Below are 20,142 nucleotides of genomic sequence, written 5' to 3' on the forward strand. Positions count from 1 at the left end.
AGAGCTGAAGATGTTAAGATTTTCATAGGGAGTAACGAGAATAGACAGGATTAAAAATGAGTTTATTAGAGGGACAGTGCATGTAGGACGTTTTGGAGACAAGGTGAGGGAAGCGAGATTGAGATTGTTTGGAAATGTGTAGAGGAGGGACATGGGGTATATTGGTAGCAGAATGCTGAGGATGGCGCCACCAGGAAGGAGGGAAAGAGGAAGACCAAGAAGGAGGTTTATGGATGTGGTGAGGGAAGACATGCAGGGAGTTGGGTTGAAAGAGGCCGATGTAAAGGACATGAACTGTGTTTTTTTTTTTTCTTCTACTTCTATTTATAACCTGGTGTTTTTTTTAATGTGCACTGCATCTCAAATTTGAATTGCATGGCCTCAAGTAGTTTAACTTGCAAATAAGGCAAGCTAAACATGTAACACTGCTCCTAGTGTCCTTCACTCTGGAGTAAAGCACCAAGCAGCTTATAGAAGTAAGTACAGTGGATTTATTTACATGTCCCAGCTTGTTAGGAAGACGAGGTCAGAGCACATGGTCAGCCATTATACAAGCGCCCCTGAAGCATAGTGTTAAAGGGCCTTGCTTTAGGGCCCAACAGTGGTAGCTTGAACTCCAATCTTCTGATCAGTAACCCAGAGCCGTAACCACTCAGCTACCACCTCCCCTATAAGGAATGAATGTATTACAGGAATACTGATTAATCCACTAATAGTTTACATTGGAATCAACCAGGGTTAGTTGTGGTTGCAGTTTTGCAACACTCTTTCCTATTGTACATTTTTTTTAGGGTTACAGAATTTTACTCCAAAAACATACCATGTCCATATATCCAGACGTCATTATCAAGCCTGTTAGTTTTAATATAATGTTTTAATAAGATCCAGAATTCTTGTGAATTACTCCTCAGATTTCTTATTCGTGTTTGATACACTCCAGTAACAGTTACTACATTAACACACTCCCTAGCTAATGGTCCAGCTCTTTTATTTCCATAGACACCTAAGCCTTTCAAACTAGGAAACACCACAAACATGCTATGTATATATCTAATAGGTTTCTTAATAGTGAAATGGATGAATCCTTGAGTTATGTTTTCATTGAAACTAAAGAATGGTTTGTGTGTTTTCTTCAAAAAGCAGAAAATCAAACAGAGGCTTAAATTCCAGTCAGAGTTTATTTGATATATACTGAAAGCACATACTATAACAGTTCAGATTTGAACCTTAGGGCAACAGTGGCTCTGGGTTTTACATTAGACAGCGGGATTCTACTTCCACTGCTTCTTCTCGTAGTCCCAGTTGACAGAGAAGCCATGCACAGGGTTAACTCTCATGTCGATCATCCTCTGGGTTTGCTTCTCCACCCATTCAGGAGAAAGTGTATGCGGAACATCACCGTATACTGCAGAACACACAAAATGAAAGAACAAAAATGGAGAAGTGAGCTGACTACAGGCAGGGACAGTGATTAAAACAGGCCGTACTGTTCGAGGGAAATAATGAATGAGAGTGGTGTGATATGGATTGATACTGTTACCGCCCAGACAGCTGGGTGGTGAAAATGTTTTCCTGTTTTACGTTAGTGTGTATATGTATATTTTTGTGGGGTTTTTTGTACAAAAACTACACATAAGATTTTATTCATTTATAGTTGCATTTAATAAGGTGAGCCATCCACAAGTTAGTTCCTGTGAAAACTTTGACAGCTTTAAACATTCATTCCCTCTCCATCCGCTCATCTCTCTCTCTCTTTCTTTTAATCTTTTTTAAAGATAATAATACATTGTAAAGAATTTGAACAAATCTCTTCCCTAAAGTGTTTTTCATGTTGAAAAACTTCAAATCACAGACATTCTGAACCCCTCACATACATTCACTTGAGTCCTGAAAAAAACAACTAAACAAAGTTTTCTCCACACCTCACGTTATTTCTAATTTATTTAACCATTTATGTCAAACATCTGCCATGCACATCTGTTAGTCACTTTAGAAATGATAATGCATTTAAATGACAGCACTAATATATACCCTGCAGCTCTACTGTATAAGCAAAAAAGTATTCATATACCTTCTGACCAGTTCAATTTATGCATTCAACAGTGTTGTGGTATGTCTGATGTTCATCAAAGCCACCAAACCTATTCATAAATGTGTGAAAATTAAGCACAGAGAGAAACACAGCGCTGCTGAATTCTCAAATCGAATAGGTCAGAATGCATCGTACCAGCAGCTGAAGGTCTTACTGTACGTTTTGTTTTATTGTGTTCGTTCTAATACATTATTGTTTGTATAGTAACAGCATACTACACAGAGACTTGTAAGGCTCCATGTAATCAACAGCTGATAAAAAAGAGGATTAGAAAATGTGTTAGATGAAAAAGAAAAGCTTGTGATAGTTGATATGGGCTGTAAAGCTTTCAGTAAGGAGTCATTTAACTTTTATGGAAGGTGTCAGCATTTTGTAACAGTAAGTTGTTGCTCACTCGAAAGTCTTCACGGCAGAGCACTTTGCACCCGCGGTAACATGACAAGCTGCATTTTTTTATCTTATTAACTCCATGAAAGAGAAGGAAAAAACATAATAACAGTTTATACCTGCTATAACATATGAGTCATAACAGTGAATAACTTATCTAAAGGACATTTTAGGACATTAAATGTAAGTATGGCGTGTCATTCAAATAAATAAGATGTGCTTTATTCCGTACTTACAATGTAATACAAAAGTGAACCTAAACCTTCAAAACAGAAAACCTCTTAAAGGCCAAATCAGATTCAGTGATAATTACAGTTTCTTAATAACAGTTCTTCATTTACGATTTGAAGTAACTACATTAACTTAATGTGCATTTTCTTCTTTTTTGATATTTTTAGACCTGTAAATTTTGACCAATTGAAAAAGAAAATAAAATATTAAAGGTGTTTAATCACTGATATAGGCAAACCTTCAGAGTTCTATAATTAGGTAATTTGGTTTAACATCACGGTCTTGGAGGTATGCTGGGTAATTAGTCCTGTGAGGATTTATTGTTCCAGTTAAAAAATGAAAGGTGTCAGTTGCATCCACTTATGCACGGATCTTCTGCCATTAAAATGTCTTCCATTTTCTCATTATATACACCGTGCTTAGTTAATAAGCAGCACCTTATTCTCATTGCTTTTCTCATTTTAATTAAGGAAAACCCGATGGTATATTCCAAAGTAAATTTCCAATTTAAAACAAGTGACATTGATTAAGCATGCTATTGTGTGCCACATGGTACTAAAATGTTAATTAAGGTGAGTTCACTTAATATGCTAATCATTTTGACATTGCACACAGACAAAAAAAAACGTCACAAAGAAAAGCCTTAAGCACTGATTCTAAATAATAGCTCTGTGAAGACTACATATTGAATATTGCATTGAAAATGTCACTGGTTTTAGGCTCGGACCATCATAGTATGAGTTAATTCAAAGAGAGAATATGTGTGAAAACGTGGCATTTTCTACAAAGCTGAAGCGAAACATTCTTCCAATTAATCCACTGGGTTCCAGTTCACAAAGCTTTGAGTTTCAAACGGTTTTTACTTTCCACAGTAGGCTGCAAAGTCAAAAGCAATAAAAAAAGCCAAAGAAACATCAACAAATCTGTCTAGCTTGGGCTCGAATGTATCTGTAATAAGCATGCGTGTGGACTGAAGACATGAAGGTCACTTTGTATGGACCTTTTGTTAGAGTTTGTGGTTGTAATTTCCTTAATTTATTTGAATGACATGGGTGTGTCATGATAAGGGCAAGAAAACCTAAAGATTAATTTAAAGGGCCTTTTCAAGAACCTGCTGAAATAAACAATGATAATTGTGATTTTTCTGGACAAAAACCCATTTAAAAGTCAACTGCTTTCAGAAACCAAGTCAAATCTGAATAAGAAGCAAAACAAAGCACCATCGTGCTCACTAAACATGTTTGTTGGAACTTTAGAGGTTTAACTTTGACCTGTTTCTGATAGGAAAACCCCCAGTCGTAGGGTTTCACATGGACTTCCCAGAAGTACAAGCTGATTTGTCATTTTATATTAAAACCTGTATTTAAAAAATTATTTTTAATATTCCATTCTTTAGTATTCATCCTTATTTATCTTCCCATCTTTGGTCAGCACTTTATTGTAGCCAGGGTCCGGGTGGATTTGGAGATTATTATACAACATAGGACATGAGGAGGAAATACACCCTGGTTGAGAAGCCATTCCATTCCAAGCACACAAATGAACATTCTCGTTTACACTTAGTTGAAAATGGATGCAGCATTTGAGGGGTGAAATTGAATTGAACAACAACCAATAAATCGAAACTTCATAATTTCCCCTCAGTCTACCCTAAATTTGGGGTAGATTACCAGCTCCTTCCCTGTTTACAGTATACTATAATACCCACTGTAAACAAAAGTCCACATTGGAGTATTGACTTTAAATCATAAACATTTTTAAATATAGTATATGGTTAAATCACCAAGTAAACAATATTGTAACATTGACCTTAATGTTTAAATCATCAATGTTTAGATTACCACAGACGTTAGCTAGTTAGCTTTTGCTGAAATACTCATTATTGTATTCATAAATATTAATGAGTTTTTTTCTCACTTCAAAGATCAAATGTCCTGAGGTGGGAAATGACATTATTGCAGTTTGCAAATTACAACTTTATAGGCTTCTCAGCATTAGAGTCTTCAATATATCTACTGGCATGTTTTTGGTAGGTGGACGGAAACCAGAGAACCTGTAAGAAATATTCATGGATACAGGGAGAATGCAGAAAACCCTCTTGAGTCTTGAGCCTTGGTGAACTAGAAGTAATGAGTCTGCTGTTGCTTAATGATTGTGCCTTACATTATTAAAAACATTTAAAATATTTTTAAATAAATAATTATTTTATGCACTATAATAACTAAAGTATTTATTACAAACACTAACACTGGCAAAAACGCTGCAAACAGTGAAAATGGTCTGTATAAAAGTTTTAGTTTGAAATTTTCTTTTTGGATAGGAACTGGAATATTTTCATAAACCGCCTAAGATTAAATAAACTCATTGAATAAAACAGAGCCCTGGATGTCGGTAGTGACAAATTAAAACCAAAATCTAGGAAGGAAATAAAAAGGAGAATGAAAGAAACAGTTAATCGTGTAAAATCCCCTAAATACCCCACCACATACACACCGCTACACACTTCACACACACATCAGCTCTGTCAACAAAACAAACATACAGAGCTGTTAATTGTCCTGACAGACCCTGCACCTGATATAGATGAAGATCTAATACATCTTATAGTCTGACTAGAAAACAGGAAAGGAATAAACAAATGAGCGACAGCGCAGCCAAAAAAGGAAGCACGCTACTGCTGCTGCTATTGCTAAAACACTATGTCACAGAAATTAGACACAACCACAAGACCGAATGCTATGTACAGTAAAACCGTGAGAGTGAGAAGTCCCACATGTCTGCCATCAAGCCAAATATCATTTTGACCAAACCTGAACAGTATTTTTTTTCTGCCACTTCTTTCATCTGTGCTCAAGCCGTTAAGTCTGCGTGTCTAAGTCAACTCCAGACGAGTGCTTAATGCCTAATGAGGTGCATTCCCTCGCTTTTCAAGTTCCAACACGAAGCAGACAGCGTGGGAAATACCCCAATTCTTAACTGACTTCTGGACTGATTGTTTTCCCTTCTCTTCTTCTTCACTCTTATACTTGACTCAACACATTGGTGTAATGTTTTCCTGCATTGCTAGTTTCTTCTTCTTGCACAGTCTCCCCATTTTATTCTGTACCAGGGATGTAGTGCAATGCCACTATGATCGCATGTATAGTGCTAATCTATACTGCATCTCTACCTGTATTCGCATGTAATCCTGAAGTGGGCATCGCTTAAACCATAAAGGCATAGTTTTTTTTGTTTATCAGCATAGTCTGAAAATTCTGTCAGATGTTGACAAATCCTCAACCTTAGCTACATCACTCGAGTCCATAATTGTTCTTCAATACAGAGGTATGCAGGGGGATTTTTTAAAAATACCAAGATATTTTGAAAATAATTCGTTGTTTCTGTTTTTATATCGAAACCAAACTCAAGCCTCATTTAAACCACTACAGCTACAGCCAGACTGAAAGAAATGGACACTGCACACCAATGATAATGAGCATGGTTTTTCATCTGATGGATTTCTTGTGCATGCTCAGAAAGAAAGTCTCCCACTACTCGTTGTCTCCCAATCCTGATGTACTCCTGTACTGTCAGTTCATTCAGTATAATGTACTCATATTCAGTTTCAATCCCACTCTCTACACTCCTGTTCTTTTTTTCCCAATGTCTCTGAGACAGGAGGTGGGAGATGCAGAAGTCTAGGCTGTATCCGACAGTGGTTCTAAATCACATGCGCCCCCCGATTTTCTTCTTACTCTCAGCACATATACAAAAGCCTTTTTGCTCTATCATGCTCATTATCAACTCTGCTCACCATCAATCACACACAGATAGCCTTGGAAAGAGTGGAGGTGCTAGTTTGGGGGTCTGGGAATTTTCTAAAATGAAGTCTGAGTTCAAACACCTAAATCGTTCGGCTTTTTTTTTAGTCTCTTCAGGTTTTTAGAAACAATGGCCGGCAACTCAGGACTGTCCAATTATTGAGTGTGAGCTTTAACACTGGCTTTTCTACTGCAGATAAAGAAGCTTATATGATTCCACCTTTCACAGTTAACTTACTAGATTTACTGGAAAAGTTGATATGTATAAAGACTCCAAGAAGTACCTGCAGTATCATTCAGTAAAAATAGTGGATGTAGTTAAATGGAAATGGTGTATTCCAGAGATTTCAGAGAATAAAAAGGGCATTTCAGAGAAAGGTCCTTGATAGTACTTGCAGGAAAACAGATTCTGAGGATATAGAAAGTGTAAAAAAAGTCAGTTTAGAAAACCTTGTTTAGATTTAGAAGCACATATAATGCAACTTCCAGGAAATCCCAGGAATAGCTGTTGATTAATAAAGTAGGTCAGGGTGCAACAAGGAAAAAAATTATGATATCAGTACCTTTTTCTGGCTGTGAATTCAGAAAGCCACGAATGGCAACGGAAAAAAAAACAAAGTTTAACTATATTTTACAACTCATCTAAAAATGTGAAGAATTCCAGGAACTTGAAGTATGATTGTACCCAGCAAAAAGAAAACAATTTGAATTATGACAAAAACACTATAGTTTGAAAATATCGGCCAATCAAGTAGCAGCTTTTCTTCTAAAAAGCACAACAATTTACAATGTAAATGTTTATTAGTGGACACATTTAATGGATTTATGGTTTGCTTCAGAATGGCTGTCACCCTTCATAAAGGTGAATTTAAAGAATAAAAGAGGGGCTGAGTTTTGCAACAATGACTCAGAACGATGGCTAGAGAGTCAACAAATTCTTCAAGAAGTTTCAAATCTACAGTCAGATACCACCACTTCATGCCAAAAAACTTTTTGGACAGTGTGTCAGAAGAAAAGCTTTTCTTTTATCAGAAATATATGTGCCTGGAGTTTTGGATCCAAGGTCAGATAAGAGAAAGCTTGAATTAGGGTATTTTATATAAAATCCTTTTTTTAAAGTCAAATTAAATGACAAATTAAACAGTTATTTTATATACAAAATATTTTTTTTATTTTGAAGAATTAATTAATGATAATGTAGAATTAATATTAGCTTTATATATATATATATATATATATATATATATATATATATATATATATATATATATATATGTATATATATATATATATATATATATATATATATATATATATATTTTTTTTTTTTTTTTTAAATACATTTTAAACTATTTTTTCTATTTTTTTTTCTATTCTTATTGAATAAAATCACCTTTAGTTATTTTATACAATTTAAACTTATGACTTTAATACCTCATAACTGAAATGCTAGTCTTACGGTTTATGTTATTTTTTACCTCTATATCATTCCAAGAGTCTGATTTCTGACACCGCTGATCTAAATGACTGTCTGAAAGTGAATTTACGTAAGGAGGAGGTATACCCACCATACAAACGCTGCCACAGCACCACCAGGCCTGTGAAGCCGAGGAAAAAGAAAATCCCTCCCAGCACTGTCTTCCACTCATCAGAGCCCTTCCTCATCTCTGAATAGCTCAGTTCAAATGTGAGTCTGTACACTGTGCAAAATAAATTGGCATTTTACACAAATCACAAATATCCAGCACTCAAAACAATTTTAAACAGCAACTGCACAGAAAAAAAACAACATTTTATTGGCAAATAGTGTAGTGTATGCTAAATATAATGTATCAATGATATAATTAATGTTACTATCAAGTGTGAAGGCAACACTGCCACCATGTGGTACTGCACTGAAACATAACACTGTTAGACTGCGACAGAATGAAGGCAAAACAAAACAAAAATAAATGCATTCATTAATAAATGAATTAAGCAAATAACTTTGGATTATAGTGGAATCCATAACTGGTGGATTTACATGTGTTTGAATGTAAACTTTCCTTCGATTTTTATGAATGTCTTTTAGTTTAATATGATTAAAGTAAGTAGAATTAACAGGATTTTGTTTATTGGTCCTGGTCTTAAAACATGTCTTAATGAACAATTCATGAGTAATGGATTAAATGAGCTCCGATTTAATTTGATTTCATACATATTAAGGCTGGGATTAATAGTTTTCTTTCCCTGTAAAAGCACCCCTAAAACAAGGCACTCCAGGTGAACGGGGATTAAAACATTTCTATAACAGGAGATATTGTAAACACCCTTTTCTCAGTTGACTGCTAATATTATAAATTAAAAAAAGAGATAAATTGACACAAATTGGAAAAGAAGCCCTTCAGGGATACACAACATGATATGAGCAGAGGCTAAAACATTCCTTCGCATTATTGATTAGAACATTATTACGACTTTATTAGTCGTAATAGTAGATTTCTATTGAAATTAGATTTCTTTTTAATCTACACAAACACACACAAGCAATCACAGGTCGTACTTACGTGCTAGTTTTTCCTCCTTGGTGAGCTGCGTCCATGATTCCTTCTCTTTCTCCTTCAGCTTCTTCTGCTCAGCAGTGAGGTTTCGGACAAATGGAATATCAGGCAGTGGTGTATCCAGGCGGTTATTGTACTGAGGAACGCTACAGTCAATCACATCAACGCCTGAGAGTAATGAGACACACAAACAATTACTGACCTGCAGGTTGATTGTTTAAATCAGAGATGCCCAATGCGTCGATCGCGATCTACTGGTCGATCGCAAAGGTAGATCACATGACATGGAAAAATAGGTATTTGTTTATGCATTTTTATAGTAGATGGATCATTTTGTCATTTTATAAGTAACTCGCATGCTGAAAAGGTGTGTGCAACCCTGGTTTAAATCAATCACACATCAATGATCTGTTACTAAGCAGTGCCCTCTACTGTGCAAAGTGTGAAGGTGTATATATATTTTTTATTTTTGACTATACAATTTTGTCTTTTCCTGCCAATCAGTATTCTGAAGCAGGTGGAAGTGCTTTAGGTTTTACAATGACACTTTAAGTAAAAGTGAAAGGTCAATCATGGAGAGATGTGTTGAAACACAGTGCGTGTGTGTATACATTGTGAATGTGTATAAATGACTCACTGTGACCATGTGAAGCCAGTGCTCTGGTTGAGGTGGACAGGCTTCTCCACAACCCGGCCTCAGCCCGTAAACCCCGCAGCAACACACGGGAAGAAAGCATCTAGAGCAAAAATGTTACGCTTTGTTTAAGGAACAAACTATTAACTAGATTAACTTGCATCCTGTGACATGGGAGACTCTAAAATAATGAACGTTATTTGATTGTAACACGTTAAATACTTATGATCAATAACCAAGCCAGTAATCTTAAACAAACTAAAGATTATTAGTAAATGAGGTAAAAAAAATCTGATCATTTTCAGCACTCACGTATCAGCATTTCAGAAATGAAAACATTTTCATACAGTTCCTGTTATAAAACCTTTATAAAACTGTAGAGTAAATTTATTAAAATCAATATATTGTCACCCCAAAAGTGAATGGGTTTCTTTTTGGGTCTGGTTTTTTGTTTTTTCCAAAGGTTTTATCCTGATGCAGTTTCTGCTCTGTTTTTTTAGCTTATTGTCTTTGCCTTTATTGGCTATACATTACTCCATTCATGACTGGTCAGAAACCTTAAATGATTAATAATATTATTATTGTTAGTAGTAGTAGTAGTTCAGATCACATTACGGTTTATAAGTCGTGGATCCATCATTTTCAGGATCAGCAAAAAAAGGAGACAAATATCATTTGTTTTCCATTTATTACAAGAAAAGTTACACAAGGGAATGCTCCCATACATGCGATTTGAAAGATGCAGGAGGCTTCTCAATTTCTTCTGCTCCACCGCTAGCCATTGTTGTTGACTGATTAATGCGTTCTGTCAATGTGAACATATGATTGCTCTGTGTAATTACAAGATGACTTAAAAAAGAAATAACAGCAGGGGGGGGAACTCTTACTCTGCGATCCTTTCTGTGAAATTACGATTAATCTGTAAATAAATGGGCAATTAATCCCTGGGTCACGTGTGTGCCAAAACGTGAGTCGTGATGTGTACGAATCACGGATACAACCCCTAGTAGTAGTAGTTATAATGGTAGTAGTGGTAGTAGTTGAAGCAGAAATTATAATACAGTATATACAGTATATCAGGCAGCAGATACTGTGACAGTTGTGCTGAATATAAAAAATAAAAAATAAAGACATACAAGCTAACAAAGCCAAAACACCAAATCAGTATCAGAACTGATAATCAGGCCAAGGGTCAGGTGATGTACAGATACAGAGGCTGATGAGGAAATGAAAAAGGCTCCAAACCAGAAAAAGCAAACATAAAACAAAGAATTGGTTTGTCAGGTGTGTGAACAGAGCAGAATTAATACTTTAGTCTCAGAGCTATAAGTGTGTAGATGTGTGTACAATCACCATTCAAGTGAACATGAGAAGTGTGAGGTGGAGTTCATGGTGGCCATGTTTTTAGTCAGAGGTGCATTTTGAAAGAAATCTATTCAGACGTGATGTTGAAGTATTGTTTGTCTTTTAACATGTAGCCTACTTGGTCTGTTTTCTTTTTTTGCTTTCCGAAATACCTTAAACATCACGTGTCCGCATTGGAAATGAAATCTGCTGTATAAAACTGATGGTTGAGATAAGCAGGGTGAGATCATGTTCTCAAACGACTTTGACAATAGGTGGATTATGCAGTTGGCGTTAGGTTGCCAGGGCACAGTTTATTTTTGACAAACAATGCTGAACATGTGGTTTATCCAGGAACGGCCACAGATCTGTATGCAAATCCGCCAAATTAAAGCTCACAGTGTTGATGCACCATCAGATTTATAGTCACTAAAAGAAAGAACCCAAATACATAATTCTGAATTAAAACCTAGAATGTTGAAAAAAATCTCTTGTGTTTAAGTGACACCTGTGTCTTTTAATTCACTAGTAGAGTAATAAATTATAACACAGGGTTTATACAAACATTGCAGAACTTAATTCAACATTATAAATGTGCATTCAGCACCACGGCTTTATTTTACGCACTTTAAGAAGTTAGAGAGACAGTTTCTTGTAGAGACAAGTTAAGTGGTCTGCATAAAGCTGTTCAGAAGGAAAGCTGTAATAAATGCAATATTTTTTTTCAAGGATCGTATTACTTCTACATATGAGACATCATTCTCTTGAATGTAGATTCTTGTGCAATATACTATACACAATACACTTTTCATATAGATCAGGATATAATAATATCTTTTTTTAATTTAATGTTTGATGCTATGACATGATATTACAATTCCATAGTTAATATAAAAAATGTTATACAGATTTAATCCGTTTATTTCCATGATCAATTTTGTCTACTTTTTTTTTCAATAAATACATAAATGATAATAATGCAACCCTACCCTACTGCTAGCAAATCGTTACGTATATCATGATACATATGTTGTACTCCGAAAACATATCTTTCATGCGTAATAAAAAAATGCCCAAGCGCAAGTTCATTCCTTCATTGTAAAATAGAGAGAATTTTCAACAAGTTGTGCAGGAAAATGCAGCTATCCAGACAGTGAATTATTATCTGGCCCCACTGAATGTATTAGACCATATTATTTGTAGATTTAGTATTCATTACTTGGCCTAATATAAATTTTCTTTGGTTCATTCTTAGCTAGTAATAGCTTGTGCTAAAGGCTAAAATGATTTCTCGAGTAACGCGTAATTAGAATACAAAAAAATCATCAAGGCAATTTTTTTGCTTCATTTAGTGCATTTAACTACACACGTTTCCCTGTGGAGCATTATTACTGGAGCAACCACAGAAGACGCTGCAAAATGAAAAAAATGGAGAAACAGAGAATCTCGCAATTCAGACTTTATTTCTCGCAATTCCGACTTGATTTAGCCAACTGAGCGGCGTCACCCCTCTGTAGTGCCAGAGCTTAGCACATAAAAAATTAAATAGGTTACAATCAAATCGCATGGGTTTAAACTAAGCCTCGATCCCTGGAGAGAACTCTATCTAACAATCAGCTCTGGAGGAGAGGGAACAAGAGAGAAGAAGCAGTCGTGACCTCGTTCATACACCAACTTCAAGCCGACAACATTACTTTGTTGTCGGCTTGTGGTTACTGGTGGATGCACCAGAAATGTTGGATGTTTACGAGAAACAAAGTCAGAATTGCGAGAAAATAAGTCGGAATTAGGCAAACTTTTTTTTGTGGTGGAAACGCGCTTCCATATGATTCAGGCCAAAGAAAACGATATAAAGTTTGGGACTAAACTAAAACATAAGAAAACATCTTTTTTGATGAAATCTGAAATGTATTTTTTCGATTTTTATTTATGACTTTTTATTTATTTGTATTTGCATTGTGATGTAATATGGCAATTAAATGCACTAAATGGGTTTTGTTTTCAGATATTCTTGCCTGCAATTTTAGCAATAAAATGTATTTTTTTTCCTTAAAAATCAAACAAATAACTTCATTTTAGGAGACCCATCTTATTTTCTCTTGTATATTCGGTATTGCTCTTTAATAAAGAAAAAGTACTTCTTATCCTATTACTCAATTAATCGTTGGAATAATCGTTAGAATATTTGATTAAACCGTTACATGTACAAATTCTTTAAATCTGACAGTGTTGCACTTTCACACATTGCAGTCTTTTTGTACTACTGCCATACTGCTGCAATCTGTCTTGCACCTTACAAATGCCTTATACTCAGAACTTCAGTATGTTTACATATACTAGGATGTATACTTGCACCTTACACATTCAGATGTTTACGATATATATCCACCCGGCTTTTATATATATATATATATATATATATATATATATATATATATATATATATATATATATATACATTTATTACAAGATCAATGCTGTTACTTCATACAGAATCTGTTCTATATTGCACTCAACGGCTGATATTGCCTACACAAACTTCTATATTGCATTTGACAATGTAAACACTCGATAACAGAAAAGAGAAACGGTATTTTGATTACTCTGTCTGCACATACGGTGGCATTGACAAAAAGTAAAAAAAAAAACTTGAACCTTGAACCTAAAATAATCGATAGCTACTTGCTATCAAATCTGTAAACCTAGCATGCTTTAGAAGATGTAGCCTAATGCTATGATCACAAATGCAGCAGACTTTACAATTGCAAGTCACCATTCTGTCATTTGCAGACATTCCTACTACTGGTTGGCATAGTAACTTTTGCCAGCAGGTGGCAGAACGAGCTTTTGTCAACAAATCAGTGAAAAAACAGTCTACTCTACTGTCTTAATTCCCAGTAGCAGTATTGTCCTGCTGCTGGACACGTTCACATCTAGTCTAAAGGTTGCTGTCACTCACATTGCCAGAAGTCACCAGCTCACACTAGGAATGTGCAGTATACCAGTACTGGGAAAATACTATTAAATATATTATATTTCAAACAGTTTTAAAGTCATACCCAGAAAACGTAGCCACAGTATGCATTTTCTGAAATTAGTATTTTGCCCCTTCATAGATTGTCATTGCAAAAATATGTTTCAATATATAACGCTGCATTAGATGTTATTAAACATTATTTGATTAATTAATTGATTCATTCATCCATTTATTCATTCGTCCCTGCATTAGTTGAACAATCAACGTTTTAAAACAGCTAATAAAACATCCATCTTCTCCTTCTTCTTCTTTCGGCTTAATAAAACTATCCATACTGATCCATATTTCCTGACGCAGTACTACAGTCGAATCTATGCTCCTAAAACTAACAAATCTATTAATAGTTTAGAGTGGAAAATGTCGAAGATTTGATTTTAGTAAGGTTATATGGTTTTTTTGCAGTAAAATTGCTGCAAAAAAAGTTGCACGAGCGACTATAACAAATTTGCACCTTGCCTTTTTTACAGTTTTTGTGGATAATATAAACTGTGCTAACTATCCAATTTTAAAAAAAGCAAATAAGTGCCAAAACCTCTGAACCTCTGCTCAACCTATAAGAATCAATCAGTAAAGAATGTAGAATAAGTAAAAGCAGATAAATTCTGAAAACTTCTGATGGATCACATGGTAGATTTTGTTGTTTACTGTCATACAGGAAAGTCCTGGTATGCCTTACTTTTGTAACCGCTCTCAGTTTAACATGATGATATACAGGAACTCAACTCGTAAATTACAGCATGCAAGTTAACCGACATGGAAATGTAGTTCTAGCCACATACAAATGAATGCCACTTTTTAGACCCCATGACAGTATATGACAGTATAAAAATAGCCAATAAACAGATACAGAAGTCACAAAGGTCGTCACTGAGAACACACTCGGCTCATTTTAATGAAGAATCGACTCAATGGTCCATACACACAATGCTCACACTAAATCAATCAATAAATAAACAAACAAACAAGCAAATAAAAGCAATCTATTGTACAACATTATAGATCTGTAACTCAGTTTATAAAGTCTAAATGACCTCATATTGGAAGGTGGGAAAAAAAACAATGTGAGTACTGATTAGGTCAATTATTAATAGCGTTAACTCAGACACACACACACACACACACACACCTCAGTGCGCAGTAAACTAAATCAATCAGTAACTAGGTCATGCATACAATACAACAGGTCGTTTTTAAAACGTATTTAATATTGTGCTGCTATTCATATAGATTATTATAGATGCATATATATTATTAGATGCAATATATATATATATATATATATAAACACGGATCCTGCAGTTTCAATAAACTTATTGACTCCAAATAAATATATAATGCAAGAATCAGTCTCTAAGGCATGCAATTATATCTCCAATTAAATCTGCATTTACTGCCATTAATGAGTATGCATTCATACCAAGCTACTTATAACTAAATATTGATATTTATATATTACCTTTATATGAGAGGATGAGCGCTTGCTGAGTGTCTACGTGCTGTAAGAGCAGTAGTGTATGGGTCTCTACTTCGACGCGCCTGTTAGAATGGAGCAGGTGCTTTCCGATGGCGGCTCCGTCAGCCAATCAGAAGCGCGCAAACTGCTGGCGCGCGGCCCGCTAAACCAACTGCTCGCGCGTTTCCTCGTTCGCCTCAATGTCATCTGAAGTAAAGTCTGTGTGTGTGTGTGAGCGTCCTCACGTCTTCACTGACTTTCACAAAGCTCTTAATTAATAATATATATATTTATATATTTATAGATATATAATATGAAAGAGAGAGAGAGGGAGAGAGAAAGAGAGAGAGAAACCATCATAACCATCTAGATCTTAATCAAGTCAAGCCAAGTCAAGTCAAGAAGCTTTTATTATCATTCCAACCATATTTAACTGACATAGTACACAGTGGAATGAGACAACGTTCCTCCAGAACCCTGGTGCTAAATAAAACAACACAGAGCTACATGACACAACATAGAGCTGCATACAGAACACAGAGCGAAGGACTAAAGTAAGTGTCCTCGCCACATACAGTGCATCGTGTGCAAACGAGTGCAAACATTGCAAGACAAAAAACAGTGCAGACAACACAAGACAGTGTGTGACATACACGAAACACAAAATAGCGCCTTACTTTTGTTACTTACTTACTCTTGTTAATAGTTATCTCTTTTGCACATTGTAGTGTATAACACTACAATGTGCAAAAAAGAGAACTATAAAAAAGAGTGTATTTGTAAACATGAACACAATGTGCAAAAACGGCAATCAAGAGGTGCAAAACAGCATGTAAACAGTATAATATGATTAATATACCATGGGTCGTGTGAAATGAAGTGAAAGTAACGAGTATTAAGTGTGTGTGTGTGTGTGTGTGTGTGTGTGTGTGTGTGTGTGTGTGTGTGAGAGAGTTTTGTACAGTTCAGTTCTGTGTTGTTCAAGCTGTGTTGGTTCGAGTGTGTATGGGGACGTCCACAATGCTGTTGGCTTTGCAGATGCAGAGTGTAGTGTAAATGTTCGTGATCGAGGGAAGAGAGACTCTGATGTCTTTCACGATGTCTTTTGTAGGGTCTTGCGATCTCAGACAGTGCAGTTCCCAAACCAGGCAGTGATGCAACAGCATTGGGTGAGGCCCAGATGGAGGGTCGTGGCGATGGCATCGTCTGTGGAAAGATTCGGACGATACGCAAACTCTAGGAAGCATCCTGGTGGTTCCGAACCTATTCCGTTTACCAATGATGAAGACCACTGTGATCATTGGGACCATCCATTTCTGTACCATTTCCCAGATCTGTGCTTTGACATAATCCTGTCTTTAAGTATCTAAAGAAGGTCTACAGGCAATTCCTTGGAATTCATGGTATGGTTTGTGCTCTGACATGCACTGTTAACTGTGGGACCTTATATAGACAGGGGTGTGTCTTTCCAAATCATGTCCAATCAACTGAATTTACCACAGGTGGACTCCATTCATGTTGTAGAAACATTTCAAGGATGATCAGTGAAAATAGAATGCACCTAAGATCAATTTTGAGTGTCATGGAAAAGACTGTGAATATTTTATTTGTAATAAATTTGCAAAGATTTCTAACACACTTCTTTCACATTGTCATTATGGGGTATTGTTTGTAGAATTGTAAGAAAAATGTAGAAAAAGTGAAGTGCTGTGAACTTTCTGGATGCACTGTAATATATATATATATATATATATATATATATATATATATATATATATATATATATATATATATATATTTATATATAGAAAACAAGGAGATGCGGCAGCAGGTAAAGAGGGATGTGGCGAAAGCCAAGGAAAAGGCATATGAGGAGCTGTATGAGAAATTGGACACTAAGGAAGGAGAAAAGGATTTGTACCGATTGGCCAGGCAGAGGGACCAAACTGGGAAGCATGTGCTGCAAGTTAGAGCAATAAAGGATGGGGATGGAAATGTGTTGACTACTAAGGAGAGTGTGTTGAGAAGATGGAGGGAGTATTTTGAGCAGCTGATGAACGATTAAAATGAGAGAAAGGGAAGGTTGGATGGTGTGGAGATGGTAGCAGGAAGTGGATAGAACTAGTAAGGAGGAAGTGAGAGCAGCTATTAAGAGGATGAAGAGTGGAAAGTCAGTTGGACAAGATGACATACCGATAGAAGCATGGAGATGTTTCGGTGAGATGCCAGATTGTTTAACAGGATTTTGGAAGGTGAGAGGATGCCTGAGAAATGGAGAAGAAGTGTGCTGGTACCGATCTTTAAGAACAAGGGAGATGTGCAGACCTGCAGTAACTACAGGAGAATTAAGTTGATCGGTCACACCATGAAGTTATGGGAAAGAGTAGTGGAAGTCAGGCTGAGAGAGGCCATCTGTGAGCAGCAGTATGGTTTTATGCCGAGGAAGATCACCACAGATGCATTATTTGCTTTGAGAATATTGATGGAGAAGTATATGGAAGGTCAGAAGGAGTTGCATTGTGTGTTTGTGGATTTAGAGAAAGTGTATGACAGGGTGCCTAGAGAGGAGTTGTGGTACTGTATGAGGAAGTCAGGTGTGTCAGAGAAGATTTGTGAGGGTGGTGCAGGACATGTATGAGGACAGTGTGACAGCAGTAAAGTGTGCAGTAGGAACGACAGACTGGTTCAAGGTGGAGGTTGGACTGCATCAAGGATCGGCTCTGAGCCCTTTCCTGTTTGCAGTGGTGATGGACCGGTTGACGGACGAGGTCAGACAGAAGTCTCCATGGACTATGATGTTTGCGGATGATATTGTGATTTGTGGTGAGAGTAGGGAGCAGGTTGAGAAGAGCCTGGAAAAGGTGTAGGTACGTGCTGGAGAGAAGGGGAATGAGAGTCAGTAGGAGTAAGAAAGAGTACATGTGTGTGAATGAGAGGGAGTGCAGTGGAGTGGTGCGGTTGCAGGGAGAAGAGGTGGTGGAGGAGTTCAGGTACCTGGTATCAACAGTGCAAAGAAATGGAGAGTGTGTTAGAGAAGTGAAGAAAAGAGTGCAGGCAGGGTGGAGTGAGTGGTGAAGAGTGATAGCAGGAGTGATTTGTGATAGAAGAGTATCTGCGAGAGTGAAAGGGAAAGTTTATAGGACTGTGGCGAGACCTGCGATGTTGTATGGTTTAGAGACAGTGGCAGTGAGTAAAAGATGTTGAGTTTTTTCGTTGGAAGTAAGAAGGATGGACAGGATTAGAAATTAGTTTATTAGAGGGTCAGCGCATGTAGGATGTTTTGGAGACAAGGTTAGGGAGGCGCAATTGAGATGGTTTGGACATGTGCAGAGGAGGGACATGCGGTAGATCGGTAGGAGAATGCTGAGGATGGAGCCGCCAGGAAGGAGGAAAAGAGGAAGACCAAGGAGGCGGTTTGTGGATGTGGTGAGGGAAGACATGCAGGTAGTTTGGTTGAAAGAGGCAGATGTGGAGAACAGGGGGGTATGGAGACGGATAATCCGCTGTGGAGACCCCTAATGGGAGAAGCCGAAAGAAGTAGAAGATATATATATATATATATATATATATATATATATATATATATATATATATATATATATACAGAAATTCTTATGCAAACCGATTGTTGCAGCAGCTGTCCGGGTGGCTGGTCTCAGACAATCTTGGAGGTGAAGATGCTGGATATGGAGGTCCTGGGCTGGTGTGGTTACACGTGGTCTGCAGTTGTGAGGTCGGTTGGATGTACTGTTAAATTCTCTAAAATGCCTTTGGATACGGCTTATAGTAAAGAAATTAATATTGAATTCACGGGCAACAGCTCTGGTTGACATTCCTGCAGTCAGCTTTCCAAGTGCATGCTCCCTCAAGCTTTTTACTTACATTTATTCTACAGACAACCTTAATGTAACACAGAATACGTCTAACAAGAGTTCATGTTTAACTCAAGTTCTCTGAACAGTGAAATATGGGAAGTAACATTTCCGGTTAACATTTTCAAGGGTCATACTTTAGCAAACTGAAAGTTTCAGATAATAGCAGTGTTGGTGTGTAACTCATCTAGCATTTCAGAGGTCTCATAGATCTGAGAATACGCTTAATACTAGATGGAAATCCACCACAAACTAACCCTAGCCATTGGATCTGGTTTTAATCTACATTTGGTCCCCAACTTTGCCTCCTTTCATTTAAATCATTTTCTTTTTTTATGAATAGTTCTGTCCAGTTCATCCTGCTGCAAAATGCAACTTGGTCTAAAACATCCACTAACTGCAAAAATTGCTTTATTAAATGACCAATAAATGTCTATATGCCTTACTGCAGAGTTTGAATTTTTTTATAGCTGCGTTAGAGTGTACAGCCATTTAGTAATGATAGATAAAAAGCTATTTCAGTATCTCCTTCAGCAGCTGGCAGGATGGTCGAGACCAGCTCAATATGTGTTTTGGCATCTAAGCATACAAAGCTGGATTTTATCCATGGTCCAGGCTTGATTTAAACCTAGAGTATATTTTCTAATTCAATTATGTATTCAATTAAATTAGCGAGTGTTATGTTGACTGACATGACTGGACCAGGAGCTCGAGAGTTGATGATTCAGTGCAGTATGAGCCTTTTGGTTGTG

The 20,142-nt window shown here is 36.5% G+C and overlaps 1 protein-coding gene across 1 annotated transcript; it reads right to left on the bottom strand.

Moving 5' to 3' along the window:
• Positions 1–1,159: 1,159 nt before the first annotated feature.
• Positions 1,160–15,672, bottom strand: LOC124375415. Its single transcript, XM_046833745.1, has 5 exons — positions 15,522–15,672; positions 9,688–9,787; positions 9,057–9,218; positions 8,079–8,210; positions 1,160–1,405 (listed from the first exon to the last, which is right to left on the bottom strand). The coding sequence occupies exons 2-5, from the start codon at positions 9,785–9,787 to the stop codon at positions 1,272–1,274; spliced, it is 528 nt and encodes a 175-aa protein (XP_046689701.1). The 5' UTR covers positions 15,522–15,672; the 3' UTR covers positions 1,160–1,271.
• Between the last annotated feature and the right edge of the window lie 4,470 nt (positions 15,673–20,142).

Source organism: Silurus meridionalis, chromosome 21, assembly GCF_014805685.1.
Source record: "Silurus meridionalis isolate SWU-2019-XX chromosome 21, ASM1480568v1, whole genome shotgun sequence".
Classification (NCBI taxonomy): domain Eukaryota; kingdom Metazoa; phylum Chordata; class Actinopteri; order Siluriformes; family Siluridae; genus Silurus; species Silurus meridionalis.